Source organism: Mustela nigripes, chromosome 4 (genome assembly GCF_022355385.1).
Source record: "Mustela nigripes isolate SB6536 chromosome 4, MUSNIG.SB6536, whole genome shotgun sequence".
Taxonomy (NCBI): Eukaryota; Metazoa; Chordata; class Mammalia; order Carnivora; family Mustelidae; genus Mustela; species Mustela nigripes.
This window is the reverse complement of record NC_081560.1, coordinates 31,917,907-31,944,372: the sequence shown is the minus strand read 5'-3', so window position 1 is coordinate 31,944,372 and position 26,466 is coordinate 31,917,907. Positions and strand designations below refer to the sequence as shown.

At 41.0% G+C, this 26,466-nt stretch overlaps 1 protein-coding gene across 3 annotated transcripts in view; it reads right to left on the bottom strand.

Annotated features, from left to right (window-relative positions):
• Positions 1 to 26,466, bottom strand: part of CTTNBP2 (cortactin binding protein 2) — a 148,914-nt gene that overhangs the window by 43,257 nt on the left and 79,191 nt on the right. For all 3 annotated transcript variants that reach the window (XM_059396520.1, XM_059396519.1, XM_059396521.1), the window contains 6 exons: positions 24,308 to 24,511; positions 22,388 to 22,487; positions 19,152 to 19,302; positions 15,204 to 15,458; positions 5,044 to 5,161; positions 1,732 to 2,007 (listed from right to left, as the gene is read on the bottom strand). In XM_059396520.1, the coding sequence (XP_059252503.1) occupies positions 1,732 to 2,007; positions 5,044 to 5,161; positions 15,204 to 15,458; positions 19,152 to 19,302; positions 22,388 to 22,487; positions 24,308 to 24,511 (1,104 nt within the window). The remainder of the gene's footprint in view (positions 1 to 1,731; positions 2,008 to 5,043; positions 5,162 to 15,203; positions 15,459 to 19,151; positions 19,303 to 22,387; positions 22,488 to 24,307; positions 24,512 to 26,466) is intronic.

Sequence of the window (26,466 nt, the reverse complement as noted above, 5' to 3'; positions counted from 1 at the left end):
TTTTCCACTGCTCACAGAGCTAAATCTCTCTGATGGCGGTAAATATCCATTTGCTTACGCTTGTTTCCAGATTAGCTGCAAGAGGGCTGATGATGAAAGGCCATTCTCTTCCAAACAAGTCTGTGCTCACTTCATTTATTAGACCTCTGGGCATAACCACACCTTGAATAACAGTTCATTGTGTGGGCAAAATGGGTTACTGAGAATCATTTATGACATATTGTCCTGATGTAATTACTTAACTACGCAGTAATTCTTCTGTAACAATTATTTTAATGATTTTGCCATAGATTCATAAAATTAAGTTGCCATGAATAATCTGCCTCAAAAACTACTGAAACACATTTTTTTAATAAAGATTTTACTTATTTATTTGACAGAGATCACAAGTAGGCAGAGAGGCAGGCAGAGAGAGAGAGGGAAGCAGGCTCCTTGCTGAGCAGAGAGCCCGATGCATGGCTCGATCCCAGGAGTCTGGGATCATGACCTGAGCTGAAGACAGAGGCTTAACCCACTGAGCCACCCGGGTGCCCCTGAAATATATGTATTTTTAAAGTGACTTAGCATACATAAGTTAACAGAATAAAACACTTTCTGATCTAATAAGCGAATATATTAAAAGCATGGCGAAAATCACACTTTTTCTCAACCTTGACTATTCTTTTGCAACTTACTGCTGAAAATATGCAGCTCTTCCTACCAGAGATTTGAATCCTGCCTGTTTTACTTCTTTGCTCTGTGATCTCAGATGGGTCATCTTGTAACTAATTTACTTATTTGTAAAATGAGCCTGTTTTAAGGACTTGTTGAGGTGCTGTGTATACAGCTCCCAACACAGTTCTGAAATAATGGCAGGTTCCCCAAAGATGCTAGTTCTGCTGGCTCAACATGAAACACAATAACCAGGGACTTTTAGAGAGCACTTACTATGCTCAGCAGAAAACAAATCTTACCCCCTTTTTATTTTTCTAAATATTTTATTTATTTTAGAGAGTGGGGGAGAGAGAGTAAGGGAGCAGGGGGATGAGCAGAGGGAAGCACGGGGAGGGAGAAAGAATCCCAAACAGACTCCGTGCTGAGCGCAGAGCCCAATGTGGGGCTTGATCTCACAACCCTGAGATCATGACCTGAGCTGAAACCAAGAGTTAGTCGCTTAAGCGACTGAGCCACCCAGAAGCCCCAACAAATCTTATCTTTTTAAGTTTTTTGGAGTCTGCTTCATAGTGCCTATCAAACAGAAATAACCAGTTATCACCATGACTCATCCCATGTGGGAGCTCTGATTATATCTTCAATAGAGAGTGCTTCTTCCAACTCTAGATGTCACAGGGCTCCTGTCCCAGAGGTTGGCTGTTACTACACTACGAGCATCCCCAGCACAGCCCAAGTACAAATCTGGAGCTGCGTTCAGAGCTCGTCCATCGGTCCGCAGCTGCAATGTGGTTAGCTTCTTGCATTTATCAGAATAGCAAGTGCAATCACAAAGCCTCATCAAGGCCTTTCTTGTTCTTTACTCGAAGTATTATTGGAAGCATAAAAGCATTTTTTATACTCACAAGGCAACATTATATAATGGCTGCATTGTGAATACCCAAGTTTCTCGGCACCAGCAGCTGTCACAAGTGAGCTGTGAATGTATTTAGTCAATGAACTAAGTATCAGGTTATGGAGCCCATAAACATACATAAGCCCAGAAATGTAACTTTCTCTTCATCACAGGATGGCTGGTACCTAGCATGACGGATCGCACACTGCTCGTACTGAGGCCAATGCAGGAGTCGGTGGTGTTATTAAATGTCCCGTCTTCCAGACTCCGCCATCCATCAGATGAGATTGCTTGGAAATGATTTGTCAGAGCTTGACTCACTGCTTTTGAAAAATCTTCCCATGATGTCTGTTTGCGGATATTTAAAGCACATATTGTGTTTTCGCATTCAAAGTCATCTGAACCATAGTTGCCTGGTGGACTCTCACCCCCTGAAATCCTTACAGGTATTTTAAGAGCATCTGTTGGAAGAACAGAAGAATTAGGGGGGGAAAACCTTGATAGGAAAACCCAGCAAAACTCTAATATAAAAGAGGCAGATACAAACATTTCAAAAACAAAGCAAAGGTTAACTATAATATTTCTTGAGATACAATTAGCTGAGTGTTCTTCTACTGCAGTAAACTGGGGTCTCCCAAACTCCACAGTTTCTTTGGACCCATGTTATTTGTTTATTGTTCCTTGTATCTTTGGCCTTTTGTAGTTCATTGGCAAGACTCTAAAAAAACAAAACAAACAAACAAACAAACAAAACTGGGAAAACAGGAGTGTTCTCTTGACCCTGAATTCCCTACATTGCCCTTTCTCCCCACCTTCATTGATATCATCATGAATCAGGCAGGTCACTGTTGTTGCAGAGGTCGCGGACAGTGGCTTCACACTCCTGCAGACCTCGGTCTGAGCCGCAGGGCCAGCCTCCTCCCAGCCACGTGCACTTGGTAAATTACCTTCATCTCCCTAGATCCCAGTTCCTTCTACAAAATGTTAGGACTTTGCTGTTAAATTGTTATAAAGACAAAAGGAACTCATGTTTGAAATGAATTTGACACCCTGTCAGTTACATGGTAAATGCTAGTGAGGATTTAATATATAGTAAACAGTGCAGGAGAAGCTTCTTAAGTCATCGTTCCAATCTCTCTGTGACACCAGCTGACTGAGGCCCCACCAAGGTGGGCAGTCTCCAACGCAATTCCATTCTCATGAACTGAATTATGCGCTCACCAAGGGTCACTTGTGTTTATTCTCTAATCTTTTTATGTCTATTGAACTCATTACTATAATTGGTAAATTAAATATTCCATAAACTGATGAAATGACTTCCTGGTCCTATAAAAATGAAGTTGGACACTTTAGAGATCACGGAACAGAGGAGGTATTTTAAAAAGTCATCTAATGGGGTATAGAGGAGACAACTACATAAAATTAGAAAAAAAAATCTTTAGACAGATAGTGCTTTTAGTTTGTTTTATAAGTATGTTTAAGTCCTCAAACACTAGAGATCATAGATGAGACATGATAGAGGTGGTTTTCCGGTAAGAATATGTGGAACTTTAGTCAGAAAAACCATACTAAAGACCTTCACCTGAAAATTAATGAAAGAAGTATCTGCAGGATTAAAATCAAAATATAATGTTAAAAAGTTTATTTTTATGATTCTCTCCTTAAATTGTTTTTTTCTCTTAACCAACTACTAGATTATTTTTCCAACTATCACTAATTCTCAGTTCTCACCTTGTCAACAGCTTCTGACACAACTGACCCCTCTCTGTTCTCTGATCCACTCCCACAGGATTCTCTCCTGCCTCAACGGTCACTCTGTAATGGTCCCTCCACTCTGCTGGTCCCTCCACATTTTCCAGATTTCTTAACCATAGTGTTCCAAGGCTCCTTTCTAGTACTTTTTCTGTGTGTGTTCACTTCCTTAGTGATCTCATCCAGTCCCATGACTTTAAATACCATCTATAAACTGCAGACTCTCAGATTTACGTATCCAACTCATACTCATCTCCGGAATCCCTGCTGACTTGGCATCTCCACACAGATCCCAAACAGATATCTCAGATTCATACTTCTAAACCGGAACTCCTGAACTTCGTTAGCAAAATCTGCTCTAGCCACAGCCCTCCTGTTGACAGGTGATGGCCACTCCACCCTGCCAGTCGTTGAGGCTGAATCACTGGGGGTGATACATGAAGACCCCCACCCCTCTGTCATACTTCAGATTCAGTCCCTCTGGAAGTTCTGGGGCTCTACCTTCAGCTGCATCCAGAACCCAACCACTTCTCACCACCTCATCCGTGACAATCCTAGACTGAGCTGTCACTGTGGTCTCTTGCTGCAACACATCAAGGGCCCAACAAGTCTCCCTGACTTCAGTCCTGGGACTTCCTACAAGTATTCTCAACAAAGCAGCCACAGAAACTATGAAAATGTACAGTGGATCCCGTCACTCGGAAGCTCAGACATTGAAAGGGTTATCTTACCATGGCCTACAGATTCCAACCACATCAGGCCACCCCCCATCCCATCTTATAACTTCTCTGCCCTCGCTCATTCCAACCCAGCACTCTGCCTTCTTTACGGCTCCTCAGACACAACAGGTCTGTGTCTGCTTGAGGGCTTCTGTCCACTTGATGATGTCCTGCCCGGAAAGCTCTTACCTGAGAGGTCTACGTAGCTGCTCTGCTCACCTCCTTCAATGGTTGCTTCAATGTCTTACCAGTAAGGTGACTTTGACCATCACTTTAAAAACTGAAACCCATCCTCACACTCCCAATCCTCCTGAGTCTTTTCCACAGCACAAGTTACCGTCTCAGATACCATGCAATAAATTATGTTTATTGTTCGTTTTCTGTCTCAGTGTTAGAATGTAAGCTGACATATTGATACAGCTGACTGACTGGGTAGATTGAATGATAATCTTGATAGGAGAAGTTGTAATATTTTCTATGATCTGAAACTCCATATTCCATAAACCCACAAGTGAACCTTTTAGAACACGGGCTGAGGAACATATTCTTAGAGCTGGAAGAGGCCCAAAAGTGCATCAATTAACTTCATAGGCAGGTCAGCAAGCAAGCATCGAGAGGTAACTCTCTTACATTTATATGATCAGCTAACGGCAAAGTACCCAGCCATGATTCTTCATACCCTATTTGTCTCATGTCTTAGAGAGACAAAGTCTAAGTCCAGAAGAAAAGAGCAATAATTATTTCAACACTATCTGAGGTCATTAAAATACAAAGAAGACCTAGCATTTCTTGAATAGCAACTAATTCTCTAAAAAGTCATTCTGCATGGAAAATATAATTACCACATTGATAATCAATAAAATAGAATTATCACATTGGTAATCAATAAAATGTTTTTGTAGTTGTTAGGGCTCAAAGAAAGCCAAGAAGCGAAAGAGCAAACCGTAGCTGTGTGAGCATCCTCCCGTGGTGCCAGCAGCCCCAGCAGGGGGAGGAAGGGTGAACAAAGCTGCGAATGGCACTCACTCAGATTCTCCAGCAGGTGCTTGCAGTCATCAGTGGCGACATCGTGCGCGGTCCGATTGCACTTATCTCTCCTTTCTGGCTCAAGCCCTCTGTGCTTACACAAGATTTCTAGGCAGTCCTGTAAAGGCAAAGGCTCTATTACCTCACATCCACATGAATAAACTCAAATGAAAAATTCAAGGGAAAAGTCATTTGCCTGGAACGAAGAATTCAGAAATTCTTAGCTAGAAATTGTATTTCAATTCCAGCAACCCAAATACATTCATCTAAACACCGGCTCAAAATGGAAAGCAAGGAGGGCTTCATTCAAATGTGATGACAGGACCCCAACATTGCTCCACAGAACAGCCTTTCTCAAGAGGAAAAAAAGCTTACTAATCACTCATGTTGCGGAGTGAAATTAGAAGGAAATTGACTTCAGCAGGCAGTATCCTTTTATGGTAATTTGACAATATAAAGCAAACAGACTTTTGCTACAACTGGTGCTCTGGGCTATTTTCTGGACGAACTGTTTTCCTGGTCACGTAAGTGCAGGGTTCCAATTTTAACAATTCTGAGTCCCCGCCACAAGCACATTTATATTTGTGATCTTACGCTGTCCTGTTTTTATTTGAAAAATATAAACACCATGCTGAGTTTTTAGAAAAAATTTCCCAATAGATACTGAAGAGATGTGTCCTCTCTTTCTCAGCTCTGTCTTCTATGTTGCTTCAGTAAATCCCCACCAAAAAGTGTCAGGAACCTATGATATGGAACCTCTAAATTCTCCAAGACTTTTCATAACCAAGTAGAAGTAAGACAATATATGTGCAAACGTTTTCAAGTAAGTAATTGCATGATAGGATAGAGCATCACGATATTGGCCAAGGACCTCTGCTATACCAACTTTGAATACTTGATGACTTGTTTACTGATTTCCCACCAGAATAAGCACAGAACTGAATAGACCAGAAACCATAAAAAGGAACTAACAATTAAACAAGCAACATCCTTTCCATCTCTCCCTTAAACACACACACACACATACACACACACACACGGCTTCTCAATCACCCAGCTCTTCTCTTTCCCCCACAGATAACTACTGTGATGATTCCTAGTAACAGTTGCTGGTTTACCCGTTTATCAACTTTATATAAGTGAATCATACTGAAATTTCACTTTCATATTTGGCCTCTTTTCATTCAACATAATGTCCATAAAATTCATCCCCATGTTGAAGCTAATCATAATTTCTTCTTCTTTTTTTTTTTTTTAAAAAAGTACTGTGTGGTCTTCCATGTGTGGTTTTGTAAATACATCATCACTTACTTATCTATTCTCTTGTTAATGGACATCGGGATTTACTATGAATGTGCCAGTACACATCCTTTGATGGACACATGTACACATTTCTGTTGGATGTTGTGTTCAGAGCTGACCTGCTGGGTTGCAGCTAAGCATATGTTGTTCTAGGTCAGTATATACTGCAAAGAGCTTTCTAGAAGTGGCTATACCAATTTCCACTCCCACCAGGAGTACATGAGTTCCAGTTGCTTCATATTGCCCTCCAAAACAGACTTTAATATGTGCGTTCATAAAGAAGTACAGGAAACCCCTAAGGGTCAAAAAGAAAGTAAGTAAGCAAAAACCACCCAATTAAATGAAATCTGAACAGGAAGCCAGTGCTGGTGTGAGGGCCAAGCGGATGTAGGGAATCTTTTCAGATGCTGCGGGGATGAGAGACGAGGTCTTCAGAGCCCCAAAATGGAGGAGCTGAACCAGAGGTTTGCCTGAAAAGGGAACTGGCTGGAACACTGGTTTCTCACTGCCCTTGCTCAGATTGGAGGGATCTCCTCTAACAACTATAATCAAAGTCTGTTTGCTTTTGTAGATAGGTCTGGGGTTCAAATTCAGAAACTCTCTAAGCCAAGAAATAAACTGAAAACAAAGTCAAATATATAAATAACAGTTCTTATCCAACTGTTTTGACTAATTGGTATAATACCAATAAATGCATTAGATAGTAGATAAGAACTTCAGAAACGCTGATTTAGAAATGAACACTAATGGGGAACTAACCAGAATGCAATTGAACACTAAACTCAGTGAATTCCCAAAGAAGAGATAAAAATAATACTTTTATTATGCAAGTTAATACTTGCAGCAAAAGCAGAAAAGCCAAAACAGACCTGGATCCTAATTCTGCCAATGTAAATGATTTTATCTATGACATTTGCTAAATCATTTAACATTTTTGTTTCAGTTTCCTTATCTTTGTTTAAGTATCTGTACTTTCAGAGTTGTTATGTGACTTAAAAGATGCATTAAAAGGGGCACCTGGGTGGCTAAGTGGGTTAAAGCCTCTGCCTTCGGCTCAAGTCATGATCTTGGGGTCCTGGGATCAGCCCTGCATCAGGTACTCTGCTCAGCAGGAAGCCTGTTTCCCCGCCTACTTGTGATCTCTCTGTCAAATAAATAAATAAAATCTTGAAGAAAAAAAAAAAAAAAGATGCATTAAAAGTTCATTCTCAGCATGTACTAAACTCTCAATATTTATTAGCTGTTATTATCATAATCAACATAATCACCAATTAGAAAATAGCCCAAATATTCAATTAGTTGGTGAGGAATTATAGCACATCGACCAATGTCAATGATCTCAATATAATTCTAGGTGATGTTACTTCAAATTAGAAACAGAAATGATAAAAGATCCAACCCAAATCTGCAAGATTCTTTCACCTCTGACCTTCAAAGTATACAATTTTTATTATTCTCAGGTAGGTCAGTGGGCAATAATATAAGCAAAGACTTTCTCTATAAGGAAGCAAGCAATGTCGGTCCCAGGAGGCTAGCAGGGTGACGTGTATCCATGCTACAAGTGTGAATTCCACACCATGCCAGGCTCCAAGGGGAAGAGGAAGAAGGTGAAAACCTCCACCCAACTGACACCAACAAGCATGGCGACAGCTATCTGAGTGCCCACTAAGTGCCAGGCACAGTTCTAACACTTTACAAGTGTTCAGCGCTCATGAACCCCCACAACTTTAAGAGATATTAAGCACTCTGCCAGGTCCTGCTAGAACTGAGGGTGTGACGATGAGCAAGACCATAGTCCTGCTTCTCAGGGAGGAATGTGAAGTGTAGTAGAGACACGGGCAAAATGCACTCAAGTGATGGCCAAAGTTGCACTAGGTGGAAGAGGAAGGAAAGGTGGAGAAAGGAACCTAAGTTCTCTCCTTTATGGGTAGGATATGTGAAGAGGGTAAACGCCACGATGCCAGTCCCTGCTTCTGGAAATGTATGTTCAACATGGGTGTCCAGCCAGGGTGTCCAACCCAAGTGACACAAAGCAAGAGATCTGGACGAGTGGGTTTAAACCAAAGTCCTATTCACCGGGCTCCAGATACATTTGCTGCAACAGAGACTTGAAAAGCAGAGGTTTTAAGCTTAAGCTTTCATTTCCACTCACATTCCACTCACCAGAACTTAGGTAGGTGACTTTATTAGCTGCCAAGGAGTCTAGAGAATGTGATCTTTATATTGGGTGGTCATGGGCCCAGAACTCTGCAGAATCCATTACTACAGAGGAAGCAGGGAAGAGATGTTGAAGGTCAGAGACACACCTCTGCCATGGTCCTTTAAGGAGAGCTGAAAAACAAGGTAGAAGGGCCAGGGAGACTAAGTAGAAACCCCAAGTCCAAGGAGCTAGATATAAGATCAAGAGCAGGTCAGCGAGCTGAGAGTCTAAAACTGGGCAGAGGGAGAGAGAATGAAAGCAGTCCACAAATGCACAGGGTGAACACCCCAGGGGTGTGGGTGTGCCCATGGACTTGCAGCGCAGGGAGATGGAGGCTGTTAAGATGAGAAATAATGGCATAAGCAACAGGGTAGATTTAGGGGGGAATGGCCAAAGACAAAGACAGCTGGAGTTGACTGTGAAGTTCTAAGGTCGGCATGGAGATAAGTTTTCTGCAGGCATGAGGATATATTCAGGAAGCAAAGTGCCATGATAAGTTTGATTCTGAAAAGCAACTGGTACGTTTGGAAGGTGTCCTGAAGGAAGATGAAACGAAGAAGCTCAGTTAGGAAGAAGAGCAGTAACAGTCCACTCGCTCATCAGTTCAGCAAACAGCACTCGCAGGCCAGAGACTCTGCTGGACACGGCACATACAAAAGTGGAAAAGTGATCTTTTTTGGAGGAGATGGAGAGAGAGACAGGCATGCAAACAATTAAAGTAGAAGCACTCTAAGTGAAGTGTGGAGAGGTGCCCTGGGAACACCTCACTTCTGGAAGCCAAGACTTAAGCTGTTTTCCAGGCAAGGAAGGGTCAGGAGAGGAGAAGAGGCCATTTGAGGTAATGGGAACAGCAGACACAAAGACAGGGAGGGGGGAGCGAGCACAGGGTGTTGGCGCAGCAGCCAGCAGTGCCTGCTTAGAGCACAGAAAGCGTTAGGGGAGGAGACAGGAAGTGGGCCTATGGAGGTAAACTGAGCCCAGAGCAGGAAGGGACTTGTCTGTCACCATATAGGCCTGGCACTTATCCTAGACATGACAGACCCCTGGAAAGATGCTAAGCAGGGAAATTATATGACCAAGTTCCCCGGTCTGCAAGGCCCCTCTCATGGCGGGCTGAGGGGGCGGAGAGACCGCAGATGAAGAGCCTGGCAGAACCTGCAGGAATCCAGACAGCAGACGAGGAGGGCTCCCCAGGGGCAGTGCCCACGGGATATGGAGGAGGCAACATAGCCAAACTCTGTATGCGAAGGAATAAAATCTAGAGTTATACCAATCATTTGAATGCGTTAAGTCAGGAAGATGGAGCAAGTAAACACAAATGCCCGGTGATGGTATTGGATTCAGAAGGAACAAGAGATGCAGCAGACTGGCCAACGGGCACAAACACAGGGGCCTGAGGACGCAGCCAGGTAGAGCTCTCTGATGGAAGCCAAAGTGAATATGATCGTCAATGGGGTTACCATGTAATTCCCCAACTGGTCCACTTTTAAGAGTACAAAGGGGGAAACTGTTAATTACACTGGGGTGACAGGCATAAAGAATGGCTCTATGGGTAAAGGAATTTTGCTGCTCTAGTTTTCAAGGAGATGCCCTATGAACTGTGGCCCTCCTGAATAGTACGTTCTTGGATAGAGTCAGGAAATGGCTAAGTAAAGCTACAGATAACATTTTGGAATCTCTATAGGTTGTACACTGGGGATCAGTAAGATCAGGCAAGGGAAAAAGTACAGAGTGCAAGGAGGAAAAAGATCAAAACCCAGATCCATGAAAGGTGTTAGCGGAAAACAAGGAGAGTCCATGTCTTGGGTGAGGAGTGCCGCAGGACTCTGGTTGGCTAAGATGAGATCAGAATCCTTGAGGATTCTGTCTGTTAATCCCTGCTGCTCAAATTAAGCGAGGATGCAATGCTCTGCATTGAATATTCTGGAATAATAGCTTTCCCTTTGTTTATTAATGCTGAGTTAGTCTGGCCTTTTCAAAAACAACTTCATAAAAGTTAAGGGGGGAAAAAAAAGAAATAATCATGGAGAATCTAAAACACAAAACAGATTCCCAAGAACAGATTTCTCCGTATCATGATCAACCTCTTTGCAAAGAGTTGGTCCAACCTCACAGGTATCTTATCCTTCTCCTCTCTCAGCCAATTCCGCATGACAAGAAGTTGAGCCACTCCCATCATCTTATTCTCTGCAGTTACGATCCAGGGAGAGGAAATCTAAATCTTGGGTCCCCCTGTGGGCCTATACTTGAGACATATACCCTCATCAGACCACCTAGTCGGGGTGGAGGCCACTGTGCCAGAGGACGAGACTGCCACTCCCTGGCTACAAGATAATTATGTATCAGGGAGACCACAGTCCTAACACAATGCAAGAACGGCCTCAAGATGGTTACAAGAGGGCCACCTCCCGATCAGGGGGCAGTAAGCCTGCCCAGAGATGACTGCCAGGATGCTGGAAAGAAACGTCTGGAAGACGGGTAAAAAAGGCAGGTGTGGAGATTGAGGTTTGGGATGCATTACTGCAGAAGCCACAGTTCAAGCTGAAAGATTGGATAAACTCTTAAAAAACAGGACAGCCAGTTGCAAATGGGGCGTGGGAGTTGCTATGATTAAACAAAAAAGAAAAGCCAGAAAAACAAAGAGAAAGCCTGGTCCCTGAAATAGGAGGCAAAGTGAGGATAAGGCAGGGTCTGAAAGCAGAGGAGGGAGTCTGCATGAAATAATCAACACGTTAACCCAGAGAGACTGCGTAAGAGCCTGAGTGAGAGGAAGCCACCAGCTTTGGTCATAGCACATAAACTGGAATTATAGTCTAGTCCTGCAGCCAAAAACACCCACAGCCCTCCGAAATAAAGACTCTCTTTGTACGAGAGCTGCAACAACAGAGATATCAAATTCAGAAAATCTCCCTAATGCTTCTACTGCACTCACCTGGCATGTCAGGGGTCTCATGATTCAACGGGGTTTCACTAAGAAACTCTTCTTCCTATTCACACTGTGATGAAAACAAAGGTTTGCCCTCGATGATAAGTCACAGGCCGGCTTTAGAGAGAGGCACTCCTTTTCCCAAACACTAACTGGTGACTTGCGTACTGGGTTGTGTCCTGGGAGAAAGACCAAGACTCAAGTGGGAGAAGCAGATTTGGGAATCTGATCTTCCATGCACTGATCTTGGGGAATTTGCTACACTTTTCTCTGAGACTTGATTTTTCATTTTTCATCTTCATGAGAAGGTTGGTCTCAATAAGCTATATACCTTCGAGCTCTGAGATCACAATTTTTTATTGAAAAACACATGGAAACAAGTAATGATGTATCGCAGTCTTATGTAGGTCGGACAAAGAGATGCTGCTGGGCAGAGAAGAAACACTCATTTTTTTTTTTTTTTTTTAAGCTCAGCTTGTGGTCAGGGTAGAATTTTTCACCCAGAAAACGATTAACTCAGGATTATAAAAATTTTTTTTCCCCTAGAAAATTAGTCTGAGGAACTTAGTTGTAAATGGATTAGCTCTCTGGAGAACTATGTCAGCCAGGATATGAACCCTGTATTAGGCAAATGACGCAGAACTTTCCAGTACCCTTGACTAGGAAGGAAGGCAGCATGGTACAGGGTGAAGATAATGAAATCAGGCAATCTGGGCTTCATTCCCAACTTCTCTCTATTATTCCCTCCAGGGTTTAAATGTCCTAATCATTAAATGAAGAGGCTAGCCTGGAAGATAAAGTATTCATTCTGGGCCTTAAAAAAAAAAAAATCTATTATTTTAATCTATGATTTTAATCAGCAGTGCCAAAGCTGTCAGTCATGATCACTTTTAAAAATCTCTCTTCTCTTGTCCAAAATTTATCTTATGCCTCTTGAACAAGATACAGGGAGAGTCATTTTCTATGAGAGAAAGTGGTTGTATTTCCCTTTACTCAACAATGACAGAGCATCTATGTGGGCCCAGGGCCTGAGGATCCATGAAGATACCATCCCCTTGATTACAAAAAGGCACCAGGGGGGCACCTGGGTGGCTCAGTGGGTTAAGCCTCTGCCTTCGGCTCAGGTCACGATCCCAGGGTCCTGGAATCAAGTTCCGCATCAGGCTCTCTGCTTAGCAGGACGCCCGCTTCCTCCTCTCTCTCTGCCTGCCTCTCGGCCTACTTGTGATCTCTGTCTGTCAAATAAATAAATAACATCTTTAAGAAAGGGACCCCTGGGTGGCTCAGTTGGTTAAGCAGCTGCCTTCAGCTCAGGTCATGATCCCAGCATCCTGGGATCAAGTCCTGCGATCGGGCTCCTTGCTCAGCAGGGAGCCTGCTTCTCCCTCTGCCTCTGCCTCTACCTGCCATTCTGTTTGCCTGTGTTCTCACTTGCACTCTCTCTCTCTGACAAATAAATAAATTAAAAAAAAAAAAAAAAGTTTAAGAAAAAAAAAAGGCACCAGGACCAAGAAGGAGTTCATAATTAAGTTCATAATCATAATTGCTAAGCAGCAACACAAGTGCCCTACACTGCAGGGTAACCCACCTTGGCAGCGCTTTCTCTTCTGCAGAGCATGAGACGCTCAGCAGCTGAACAGTCTAGATCAGTGATGCTTCTTTTGTTTATTTTTTTAATTTATTTTTATTTTTTTAATTTTTTGGCCTCCAGGTTGAGTGTACACAACCCACTCCTATCAGTAACATCTTGCCTTATACTCAGAGACAGGTTGAAAAGAACTCTTTCAATGTACCCTTCTACCACCAAATGAGATTCACAGTCTTAGATTAACCGTACGTTTTCCAGTGTAAGCTTTTCACAGCTCTCACCTCTGTCTCCTAAAAACTTTTAGGTCATACATATTGCATCCCATTCAAAGCAAGACACGTATATCAAGCTCACAAAATTTTTGTACTTTTTTGTTAAAGGGCAAAATGGGAGCAAACTACTAAAAAGCAAAACCTCCACATGTAACTAAATCATGCCTTTTGCTCATTAAAAAAAAAAAAAATGTCCAAAATGAACAGCTTCTGTTCTAGGTCATAATAATAGGAAGTTACCCAACCAAGAGCTCCAAATGCAATTTCTAGCTATTCCCAGATATCTCCATCTGGATGAACACCTCAGCACTTAAATCCAGCATGTCTAAACCCACGTTCCGTCTTCTTGATCACAATGACGCCTCTTCCCTTCTCTTCCTGGGAACGTCACAGCACCCCTTCTTGTCAGCTCCGTCTTCTGCATCCAATCTGTCTGCAACCCGAGGGACACTCCTCGTCTCATTATTTCCGCCACTCTCTCCATCTTTCACCTACTCTATCTTCCTGCCACCCATTTTTTCATAACTCTCAATCTTCTATATGTTATTGCTAAATTAATCATTCAACCTATAGAACTGATTGTTTTGCTCCTTTGTACAAAACATTTCAGTGGCTTTACTCTGACCAGTAAATAAAGTCCCAATTCCTTAAAACGTCACTGACGCCCACGCAGTACTATGAAACCCCCAGTTCTGTCTTACTTCTCACTATCTCTCATCAGCTTAGCCGGTGCTGCTGCCCACCTCCCTCCTTCCGGGCTCTGCTCCTCCTGGGGCCCAATCTCACCTACTTGCCAATCCCAACGAGAAGTGGCGAATGTAACCTACTCTGCAAGGCCAAAATCACTTCCATTGCCTCCTGAAAGGGCCATTTCTGAGCCTAAGATCCCCGTGACTCTGCTCCCTGAAAAAGATACATTCTCTTTTTTCAAAAAATAAAATAAAATTTGCATTTTCATACTGTTCCAACCGCATGTCCATTGCCCTTATTTTAATTTGTTGTGTTCTCTTGTCTACACTTGTCTTGTACCCTGTTCTCTTGCCACTGAACTAGCAGTTAGTTGCTCGTGTGAACAATCCGGGCAGATATCAGCTTACACAGTGCTTGCACTCGGGAGCTTCCTGAAAGTTTTTTATTGCTGAAGTACACTATGGCTAAACTGATCAAAACAGAAAAAAGCACGAGGGAATGGCCTACTATTTCCTTAATAATCAGAATCATTTTCTACTCTAACTGATGAGTGAAATCTTGAGACCACTTATCTACCAGTAAAACAGCCCAGCAAGAGTGTAAGTGAGGTAGTTCAGAGTTGAGAGCAAGTATTTCCATCCTGGCCCTCCCTCTAACCGGTACCATGGCCTTGGTCCATGAATCAAACATTCCAGTTTTCTAAATCAACACCAAACTCCTTCTCCTAATTTTACATAAGATTAAGAAAAAAAAATGTATGAAATTACTCCCACATTTGCTAACAAACTCCAAGTATGATTTTTATAGAAGTCTCAGGGTGACTGGGTGGCTCAATCACTTAAACACAGGATGTCAGCTGGGGTCATGATTTCAGGGACCTGGGATTAAGCCCCACAGGACAGGTGGGAAGTCTGCTTCTCCCTCTCCTTTTGCCTCTTCCCCTGCTTGTGCACGTTCTCTTACTCTCTTTCCTCATAAATAAAAAAAGAAGTCTCCTATACAGGTGACTGTAAGTACTACTGGTCAGGAAAAAGGTCAGTTCATATGGGTAGTTGACTGTCTCCTGCAATGGTATCACTCAATCTCCAATCATTCCACTGAAATACACTGAGTCAGTATCAGACAACTGTGTCACTCATCAAATTACAACCAGGTAATGACGCCAGCTGCTAACAGACACACCTTAAAACCTTTTGAAGCAGCAATATGGGCAGCCGTCCAGCCTTCTCTGTCAGCGTGGTTAATGAGGTCTGTAGGAATAACAGGCTTGGATGTGCCTTCAGGACTCTCTTCTCCTTGATCCAAGTCAAAGACACCTGACTCGGGTTCCTCTTCATGCAAAGAGTTTCTCCGAGCTGGTGCTCTATGGTACATAAGAAGCTTGAGGCTGTCCACATTACCAGCATCCACAGCTGCGTGAACTGGTGTCCAGCCATCCTAAAGATAAAATGGCCAGGAAGAAAAGGGTTGATTACAACATTAGTGTTGAGAACAGTCTTATTTAAAGTTCACCTCTCAATGTTCTTGGGCATGAACCAGTGAGCAGGGGAAAGCAGGCATTCCAATCCTGAATATCATTGATGAGCTAAGTCAAGTTCTCAGACCTCTGTCAATTACCGTAATTCCCATTGCTATGACTCATGTTCGCTCTTCTGTAAGAATTTCCACTTAACGGTTAGCCATTTGGAGCTTAATAGTACAAAAAAGAATGAGCTTTAGCATGAAGATTTTTCAATATTTATATCCAAGTACAGTACTATTAGTAATGTACTAAATGAATGCGGCTACAAGCCAGTTTTACATATGAGGCAGAGTCCTAACTGGTGATCTTAAAATTTTATGCCAGTGATTCTTGAAGGAAAAAATCTAGGTAATATGGAAAAGGTGGACATATAGGAAAAGCAAGGCCAATTTCACTTTGTGAAATGTCTACGGACCTCTGTTGAGAGCTCTCTGATTGTGGTTGGAAACAGAAATGCAAGCTCAGAAAATGTTCCAACTAAAATTATTGGGCCCATTCTCTAGAACGTTACTGTGAGGTCTTCATTATCCACTTAGCTTGCTGACAGAGTAAATTCAGACCTCTCTTCTAGGGCAGTGGTTCAAGGGTGGTCACCAGACCAGCAGCAGCAGCAGCACCTGGGAACTTGCTAGAAATGAGGGTTGTTCAGCCCCCACCCAGACCAATTGAATGAAAAACTCTGGAGGGGAGGCCCAGCAATCTGGGACCTCACCAGACCTCTGGGGCATTCAGACATTCAGAAGTTTGACAAGCACTTTTCCAGGGAAAACCTTTCCATCTCTCAAGGGTCTTCCTTCCATTCAGGTACCAGTCTTCATTACAGTTTTAAGACTTTCATAAAGAACAGAATTATTTTGTTGATTTGTATTTTTTACTTTATTTTCCTTTTTGGCCAATTTTTTTTCACAGGGTATTTCATATTGCTATATTAAGTATCTTTAAGTGAACGAAAGCACATTTTTAAAAACAAATAACAGGGTAGAAGACAAGGAAAGACAGTAAGCGGTAACAGTGTACATTTAGAGGAGGTCTCTGATCATTTGCTAAAGCTGTCTCTTGATGAAGTGGGTTTTTGTCTGGTTCTATACTTGGCTTATATCCCTGGTTATAACATTAATTGTTGGTTCTCTTTTAGTAAATTATTTAAGAAAATCCACCATCTGATGTAGGTGCTATGGAAAACAGCATGAAGTTTTCTCAAAAAGTTAAAAATAGAACTAACCAATGACCCAGCAATCACACTACTGGGTATTTTCCCAAAGAATACAAGAGCACTAATTCATAGTGATGCATGCACCTCTATGTCTATAGCAGCATTGTTTATAATTATCAAGATATGGAAGAAGCCCAAGCATCCACTGATTGATGAATAAAGAAGATGTGAGATATATAATCTATTATATAATGGAATATTATTCAGCCATAAAAAAGAATAATGTTGCCATTTGCAACAAAATGGATGCAACTTGAGAATATAATGCTTAGTGAAGTCAGTCAGTCAGAGAAAGACAAGAACCTTACAATTTCACTCATATGTGTAATTTATGAAAAAAAAAAAAAAACACAGAAGGAAAAAAGTTAAAGAGACAGAAATCAAGAAACAGAGTCTTAATTAACAAATTGATGATTACCAGAGGTTAAATAGTCAATGGGGACTAAGGAGTATACTTGTCATTAAAACAAAAACAAAAACAAAACAAAACCATAAATACAACAGCAATCCAGTATCTAAGGGTGACCTATAAAATAGAAAATGTGCCTTTTTAGCCTGTGAAATTTTAAGGATGTTTCCTATGATGGAAGCATGAGCTTCCATCATGATCCACACTTCACTGAGCTCAGGAATTACCTTATTTTTTGTTTTTGCAGCTTCCCAGAATAATAAAGGTGATGGACGTTCCTTAACTCCCCCAGCCCAGAGAGGGAACCCTCTGAGAAATGCATGTCAGTGTGCACAGGGTTGATCTCCTGGTCTTCAAGTGTTTCACAACAGGTTGATGGAGACAAATTTGGGAAGGCTAACTGAGAAGTTTTAATTCAAATGCATTTGTGCGTGGCTGAACCAGAAGTGTTATCCAAGGACTCTTCCATGCATCGGACTCTAATTGTCTTCACTTTCAAAATCACTGACTTTTTCTGTGCACCTTGTACAGGGGACATCAGCGCTGTGTGGGACGCAGTCAACAGCGATTTGGGGTCCACAGTGGATTTCTGTATATAGTGCTTCCAGTTCTGGGGCAAATTAGACAATGACGCTGAACTCTATGAGGTGCTACACAATCTTACAACAACAAACATCAGTCATAGGGAGAAGAGCGAGCACAGGTAACTCTCCTCCGGCAATGGGGCACTACCTTGTCACAAACATCTGACCATCTGTTCACTGCTTACAGTTCCCAGGCACCATACCAACTATGTTATATAGATTACCTCATTTCACTTTAATAACCCTAACCACAGCTACCATTATTAGACTCATTTTGTAGAGGGGTCAACCAAGGCACAGCAAAGTAACATAATTTGCCTAAGCTCACACAGCTTTGTGAAGGGATGGTTTGAGCCTCACAGGTTTGATTTCAGAGCCTAATCTCTCAGCCATTATGCAGTAATTTTAGATCACAGTTATTGCCACCACCGCAACAGGGGATCCTCCTGCAGCTCTTCTATAAAATAGACATTTTGAAAATATATCCAGAATCGGACAATTTACCACCATTTCTACCCCTCAACCTTGATCCAAACCACTATTACTTCTTCCCTGGATTAAAACAACAGATTCCTATGGGTCTCCCTTGCAGCTGCTCTGTCTCACCTACATTTTATTCTCAAGTCTGCAGCCAAAGTGGCTCTTATAAAAATGAGTCAGTTCATGTCCTTGCTCTCTTCAAAACCATCCATCCAAAGGCCTTATTCCAAGTGCTCGCCATGGCCCACGAGACCTTCTATGGCTGCCTCTGGCCACACTGGCCTGCCTGAGGTGCCCTGAGGGTACCAGAGCTCTCCACCTCTGGCCTGGCACACTGCTCCCCACATCTCTTCATGGCCCACACCCTGGCTTCTATTAGGTCTTGGCCCAAATGTCACATTTTCAATGAAGACTTTCCCCACCAACTGAAGGAACTCCCCCACCCAGGCACTCCGATCTTTAAAACATCCAGCCACTATCTGTTTACTTACTTGCCTATGGTCACCCCTCCCGTCCCATGAGGATGTAAGATCCATGAGGACAGAACTGCTTGATTTGCTGCTGCCTCTCCTGTCCCGAGGACAGCTGGTGCTCAGGTAATACTTGTCGAATGATTAAAAACTTACACTTCTATTATCTCCCCTGATTCGGAAAACCGCCAGGATGCAGGTACTCATTTTTCTCTTTTACAGATGAATAATTTGAGATTCAGAGGATAAAGGACTAGTTAGGCTAATGGACAAGGCTTTTCATAGCAGACACTCCAACAGAAGTCAGAGGTCAGACACTGTCCGTATCTGATAGCTTAAAAGCAAAGAAAAACAAAGCAACCTCTATTTTAATATATTTTGTTCTAGCTACAGAGTTGGCAGACAGGGTAAATTATAGGACAAACCCCCAACCCCCCAAAACTGGTACTTACTCTGGTTTTTACACTGCGGTCTGTTCCGGCTTCTAATAAGTGTTTGATACACTCTTTATTTCCATTTTTACAGGCCAGGTATAGAGGTGTCTGTCCTTCATCAGCAGCATGATTAATGTTGGCATTGTATGCAATTAATAATTCTACACACCTAAACACAAGATTACAATTAATCAGACTAAAACCGGTTTGATTTCGGAAGGACCTGACCCAGATATTAAACCAAGGAAATAATGCTAAAGCAATTCTGTATCTTATCATATCAACTGTTTTCACTTATATATGTATCAACTACTGTGGGTCTTATTATATGGATACGGTTTTGTAGCAAGGCTAGAAGATATATTTTAACACAAATTTAATTACGTCTATGGAAATTTAAGACAGCAGCATTGATCAAGTGTTTTGACACTTTTCTGTAACCAACTTGTAAACGTGGAGTACTTGCAATGTATTTAACTAATTGGGATGAATGGCTTAACTGTGAACTTATATATATATGTGACATACATATTATTTGTGGTTCAAAATAGCTTAAACCTTGAAAAAAGTCAGACTGCTGAGTCATTTTGAGATTTTTCACTTGAGGAAATAATTATAAATAGCTCAGACAGCAGGGCACCATGTGCCTCCACTATAAAAGGCAGCAGGGAGGCTGAGCAAAGGGCTGCCTTGGGGAGAACAGACAGCAGAGGCTATCCTGTCTCCTGAAGGGGGGCTATTTGCAAGGAAAAAAGATGGCTAAGCAAGACACTCAAGGAGGAAAGAAACAGGTGAATTCAAGACTCTGTGGCATTTGTGCAGAGTGCTTGTAAAATGAGATGCAAATAAGTGGAGAAAAGTAGGTCAAACCATAATCAAATTAAGAAGCAATTTACAACATCTTCATTTTCTCACTTCAGGTATATGCTTTTTTCCTCCCTGACTTTTCTTGAAAACTTTTGGTTTATATATATATTTTTAAAAAGTTTCATATTGATATGTGTTTACATCTCATATATATTTAAACTAATCAATGCCAAGGGTTCTTTTTTTTTTTTTTAAGATTTTTATTTATTTATTTGACAGACGGAGTTCAGAAGTAGGCAGAGAAGCAGGCAGAGAGAGAGGAGGAAGCAGGCTCCCTGCTGAGCAGAGAGCCCGATGCAGGGCTCGATCCCAGGACCCTGGGATCATGACCTGAGCTGAAGGCAGAGGCCTCAACCCATTGAGCTACCCAGGTGCCCCCAGGGTACTTCTTTTTCTTTTTTTTTTTTTCTTTTTCAGGCTTCTTCTTTTTGACAAAGCAAGCCATGCCTGCATTCCTAGTACTCTAAGACTTTTCAAGTAAGTGGCACTACTCATTGCTGGGTGACAATAAATGTAAAAGCCTAGGCCTGATGAAGAAATCCCTTCTGGAGGATTCAGGACATAGGCACAGTATCTATGGTCCTCAACAATACACTCACGAGGTCTGCAACAGACACACAGAAAAAAAACAGATGCATTTTGAAAAAGATGCATTTTGAATATTTAAAACGCGACAATTAGAATCAATAACATTAGTGTGAACCTTAAAACCTGTATTATAGGGGGCGCCTGGGTGGCTCAGTGGGTTAAGCCGCTGCCTTCGGCTCAGGTCATGATCTCAGGGTCCTGGGATCGAGTCCCGCATCGGGCTCTCTGCTCAGCAGGGAGCCTGCTTCCTTCTCTCTCTCTCTCTGCCTGCCTCTCAGTGTACTTGTAATTTCTCTCTGTCAAATAAATAAATAAAATCTTAAAAAAAAAAAAAACCTGTATTATAGGAATTATGAAGTATGTTAAGAATATTTCTATCAGATAGCTAATATTAACAAGTCAGGAAATGATAGATGTTGGCAACGATGCAGAGAAAGAGGAACCCTCTTACACTACTGGTGGGAATGCAAGCTGGTGCAGCCACTCTGGGAAAAGTATGGAGGTTCCTCAAAAAGCTGAGAATAGAGTAACCCTACGACCCAGCAATCACACTAGGGATTTACCCCAAAGATACAAATGTGATCTGAAGGGGCAGCTGTTCCCCAGTGTTTACAGCAGCAATGTCCACGATAGCCACATTGCCATTTGCAATGACGAGGATGGAACTAGAGCGTATTATGCTGAATGAAATAAGTCAACCAGAGAAAGACAATTATCATATGATCTCACTCATACGTGAATTTTTTTTTCCTACGTGAAATATAAGAAAACAGAGGATCGTAGGGGAAGGAAGGAAAAAAGAAAAACAAAACAAGACAAAATCAGAGAGGGAGACCAACTATAAGAGACTGTTAATCATAAGAAACAAACTGAGGGTTGCTGGAAGGGACATGGGGGGATGGGGTAACTGGGTGATGGGTATTAAGGAGGGCACGGGATGTAATGAGCACTGGGGGTTACATAAGACTGATGAATCACTGACCTCTACATCTGAATCTCTTAATACATCATATGTTAATTGAATTTAAAGTTTTAAAAAACTTAAAAAAAAAAAAGTTTCTATCAAGACAGTTAGATAAACAGCTTGCATTCCCTACAGGACATTTCAGCACAGGAAGAGAAAGCAGGTAGCTTAGTGGCATTCTATTTTATTAAACCATGACTCTTAATTTTAAAAAGCCATGTCTGTGTTCAACAGACTTGGGAGGGTCCTGAAGAAATCACTGTTAAACTTACACATATTTCAGTTGGTAGGTTCTTTTGGGTTTGTGCTCTAATTACTTTTAGTATGAAAAGTTTCTGCTTCAATTTTTTAAGATGATAAAACAAGGTGAATACACTGGGATTTAATACTGAATGAAGTGCCACTCAGAAGTTAAGATTCTCGTAATTGATCTAATTCTTGAATTTGCTTTTAATGCCATCACAAGTAAAAAAGCTTTCTTGTGTTGGGGGGATCGGTTAACAGTGAATTACAGTCTTTAATAGTGTATGTATCATTGCATATATGCTGATAGACAATAAATCGATTTTCTTCAGAACCAAGTTCATTCACGTGAGGTCGACACACAACCCATTTCTCTTCTTCATGTTCCTCATACACAACTATTCTCCTTTAAAGAAGAAGAGCAAATTTAGGATCCTACTTCTCATTTAAATCTTCAAATATATTTAGTGAATTTATTTGCCAGTGGATTTTAAGCACTAGCTTACACATTCAGCCAGAACTGAAATATGTGTGCAGATTATAGAGACTCTTTTCACTGGGGGGAAAAGGAAGAATTCAGAGCACCACTTACTTGAAATGTCCCTGAGCAGCTGCAGCACACAAGGGTGTGAAGCCATTTTTATCAGCAGCATTGACTTGGGCTTCTGCATTCAGCAGCAATCTCACACAGTCTGTGGATTTTAATAGAAAGCCATTTAAATTCCCCATTTAGAGTTATGGTGAGCCAAATTCTAAACAAGCTCTACATAGATGCTAAACCCAAAGGACCTCTCCCGTGCACAGTCCACCTGACAATTCTAGCATGGTGCATATGAGACCCCGCAAGCTATTTACAGAGAAAAGTAGCCTCTTTTCCAGAAGATGCCAACGCCCTAGACTCACCAACTAGGTAAGACTGTGTGTGTATATGTGTGTGTGTGTGTGTGTGTGTGTGTGTGTTACTTTGGGAAGAGTTGCTGATGAGAGATAAGACTGTTATATATCAGAAAATGTTGGGGTGCCTGGGTGGATCAGTGGGTTAAGCCTCTGCCTTTGGCTCAGGTCATGATCTCAGGGTCCTGGGATCCAGCCCCACATCGGGCTCTCTGCTCAGCAGGGAGCCTGCTTCCTCCTCTCTTTCTGCCTGCCTCTCTGCCTGCTTGTGATCACTCTCTCTGTCAAATAAATAAATAAAATCTAAAAAAAAAAAAATGTTCTGCCAGATTTTTCCACCAGTCTATACCAGGAGATAACGTTATTGGGTAGAGAACAAAATCTACTTGCCGAATTGAAATACCATCTTTGTATTTAAAGAGTTAAATTCTTACTTTGTGATAATTAACCTTTGAAACACTTCCATGTGATGGTCATCCTACTCCATGGGTAAGGTAAACCCACATAAAGTCATCTGACTCTGGCATAAATATCATCTAGGACTCAGGTTCCTCATGCTATTTACCAGATTTAATTTCTCGACATTAAAGAAAATTCCCACAGGGCTTTTGAAGTAAAGAAGAATCCAAAAGTACTTTTAAAATCACGAGCTATCTTCTTAGCTCACTGGATTCTTCCAATTAGTCCACTTGAACACAGTGAAGCTCTGAAAACTTCTCCAAAGTACTCAACAATCACGCAGCTTATATGAGCAATGCTATTTGATTCTGGATTTGCCGGCAAATTATCTTTTTCTGCACAACCATATGTTTTAGCAAATTTGACCACAAGACTTGAGAAACAAGAATAATTCCAAGACTCCATCAATATGTCGTTTGTAGCTGTACAACTCCTCAGTTCTCTTTAAAAAAATCCAAATAACTATAAATTGTTCCAATGACAGAACAGTTTCAGACCCATGATCTTCTCTAACTTCTAAAACTTGCCCTCACTGTAGCATGTGTTAAGCCCGGTCACTATGACTTTCACACACAGGTATTTTAACAGACAAATTAGAGCTATTTTGTCCTGACTAAAGTGATTATAGATGGAAGGCTTTCTTCTAAAATGTGCTTCATAGTACTAGACCCCAGATTTTGACATACACAATACATATCATTGTCATAAAACAAAGATCACTTTTTGCTAGCTGCAATAAAATCTACTTTAAAAAGAGATTTTTATTTATTTGAGAGTGAGTGAGTGAGCATGGGAGGACAGAGGCAGAGGGAAAGGAAAAAGAGAGAAAATCTTGGGCAGACCCTGCATTGAGCATGGAGCCCAATGGGGGGTTGATCTCACAACCCTCAGATCATGACCTGAGGGGAAATCAAAAGTCCGTTGCTCAACAGACTGAGCCACCCAGGTGCCCCTGAAATTTTACATTTTTACAAAACTATAGTTTGGAATTTTTTAACAATATTTACAAAATTGTTAAATCATGCAAAAAAAAGAAAAATCATCCACTACTACCTGTAAGAGAAAATCAAAACCAAAAGAACCTTTTGCTCATGGCAATGGTTACCAGTGCTTTTGACTCCCCATCCTTTTGCAAAAGATAAGATCTTGCCATCTTTACCTGTATGTCCATTCTTAGCAGCAGAATACAAGGCAGAATGGCCATCTTCACAGGAGTAATTAATGTCCAGTCCTTCTTCATTAAGCAGCATTGATAATAAAGTGACATTTCCCTGGGCAGCAGCTTGCTGAAGAAGGGTGGGCCTGCCAGCCAGGGGGGCAGGACCACCACTCATTAGCAAAGGGGTTAGGGAGGGTGACCAGCCTGTGGGTTAAAGTGACCCTAGTTAGAGTAGGAGCAAGGACAAGAGACAGATATTACCCACTTGTTTCTGAATTACACACACACACACACACACACACACGCACGCACGCACACGCACAGGCATATGAATATGTATCCTTAGAGGATTATGTGGTTTCTAACATTATCAATGTTAATATTTACTTAGCACAAACCTGTACTGTTATTTCAATCTTGTATCTGCTAATTAAATTAATATACACAGTGACATATTATTTTTAGTTGTCAGTCTTATAAATGTTAAAGTAGTGGTCGGTTTTAGGAAACTAAGATGGCTCTCTCATTTTAAAAGTTCAAATTCCACTTCAAGGTTTCAAAACAATTTGAATTTTAAAATTACGAACATATTTCCTCAATTTCAATATCAATCTGAATAGTGAACTGACATCTTTAGGTATAGAAATAATTGTAAGAAATAGAGATTTTATTTTTTCAACCATGTTTCCAAGGTATTTAACTAAAAATTTATACAGATCACTAAGAGCGATCAAATATTGCTAAGAAATCTATTTAAGTTACTTGAACTCCCTTATTTGGGGAAAAATAATGAAGGGACCCAAGTGCTAGTCATATCAAGAGCTAAAAGAAACACAACATATATAATTGAATCTAGAATACTTTGAATTGAATTGAATCTAGAATCTTTGTATACCAGCACAAATATGCAAGACATGATTCTGAAGACTTTGTCATCTGGCCATCTTTATAACTTATGTACCAGAAACTTTTACTAGCCAACAAAACAGGGCACTCTACCATATAGTTTTAATAAGAATCATAAGAGTTATCATAGTTAGATATTTCTCATCAGTATTTAGCAGCTTTAGAAGAGAATCTGTTAAGTATGTGAAGTCGGCTGCATATAGCATGGAAAATTTTCTGAATTCTTCCTTGGTCAAAAGGCTGTAAAAACAGTAAAGTAAAAATGTTTATTTAACGTGATATATAGGTATTTTATGTGTTTTAGATACAATTAACTTTCAAAATAAGTCATTGTACTTTCTTCCTTTTGAAGCCCCAAATACCTTAAAGTAATCCCGGTATATATGGTATATACGGAGGGGCCTATGTGCACATATTCACTCCTCAGGGTACACTTTCTGCATAAACCCAGTAACATTCTCTGTAGTGGGACATAACAGATGATCTTTTTATGTTTCCTTCACCTTGGTATCAGGATAATATTCTACATATATGGGTATTACATTAATATGTAATAAATTTATTTAATTGAGACCTGAATTACTTTAACAAATATTAAAAGCAAAAGATTTCTTGGTGTTTTAAAAATTATTTGTGAAAAAAAGCAGTTTATACATATAAAACTAGTCTGTTTATTAAAAGCTGGATATTACATCTTCATAATTAATCATTTGGGTCCATGAATAATTTATTGTTTTTACCCTATTAGACTGCAATGACAAACAAAATTCAAATGCTTATAAAATTAAATATTTATCTAAGCTTTATGGTATTTCCCCATTGATATTCATTAGCTCTTCTTACAAAAGTAGTATTTTTACTTCATACTTACAAGAAGGCTCCTCTCTGGTACATTTTACCTTTTGTATTTTCTTAAAAACAAACAAAAAAACAAGCCCACAAAAATTAAATCAGTACTTATTAGAAATGGATGATAAACAGAGAAATTATAAACACCAAGGTATGACACCTTGACTGCAAAGCAAACACAAAAGTAACACGAAGGCATTGCAAGGTGGTCCTCTGTGGAACAGAAGGGAGTGTGGCTCACAACTCAGTGAGTTTCTCCGCTTGAGCTCCTGGTGCTCTCTCCCAACCCTTCTCCCTCCTCCACCCCCACTGTCCTCCTGGCTACCCCCACCTTCTCTAGCTCCTCCAAACAGTCTTTGTTATTGGTATCCTATAAAGAATAACAACACCTATATATCAAATGA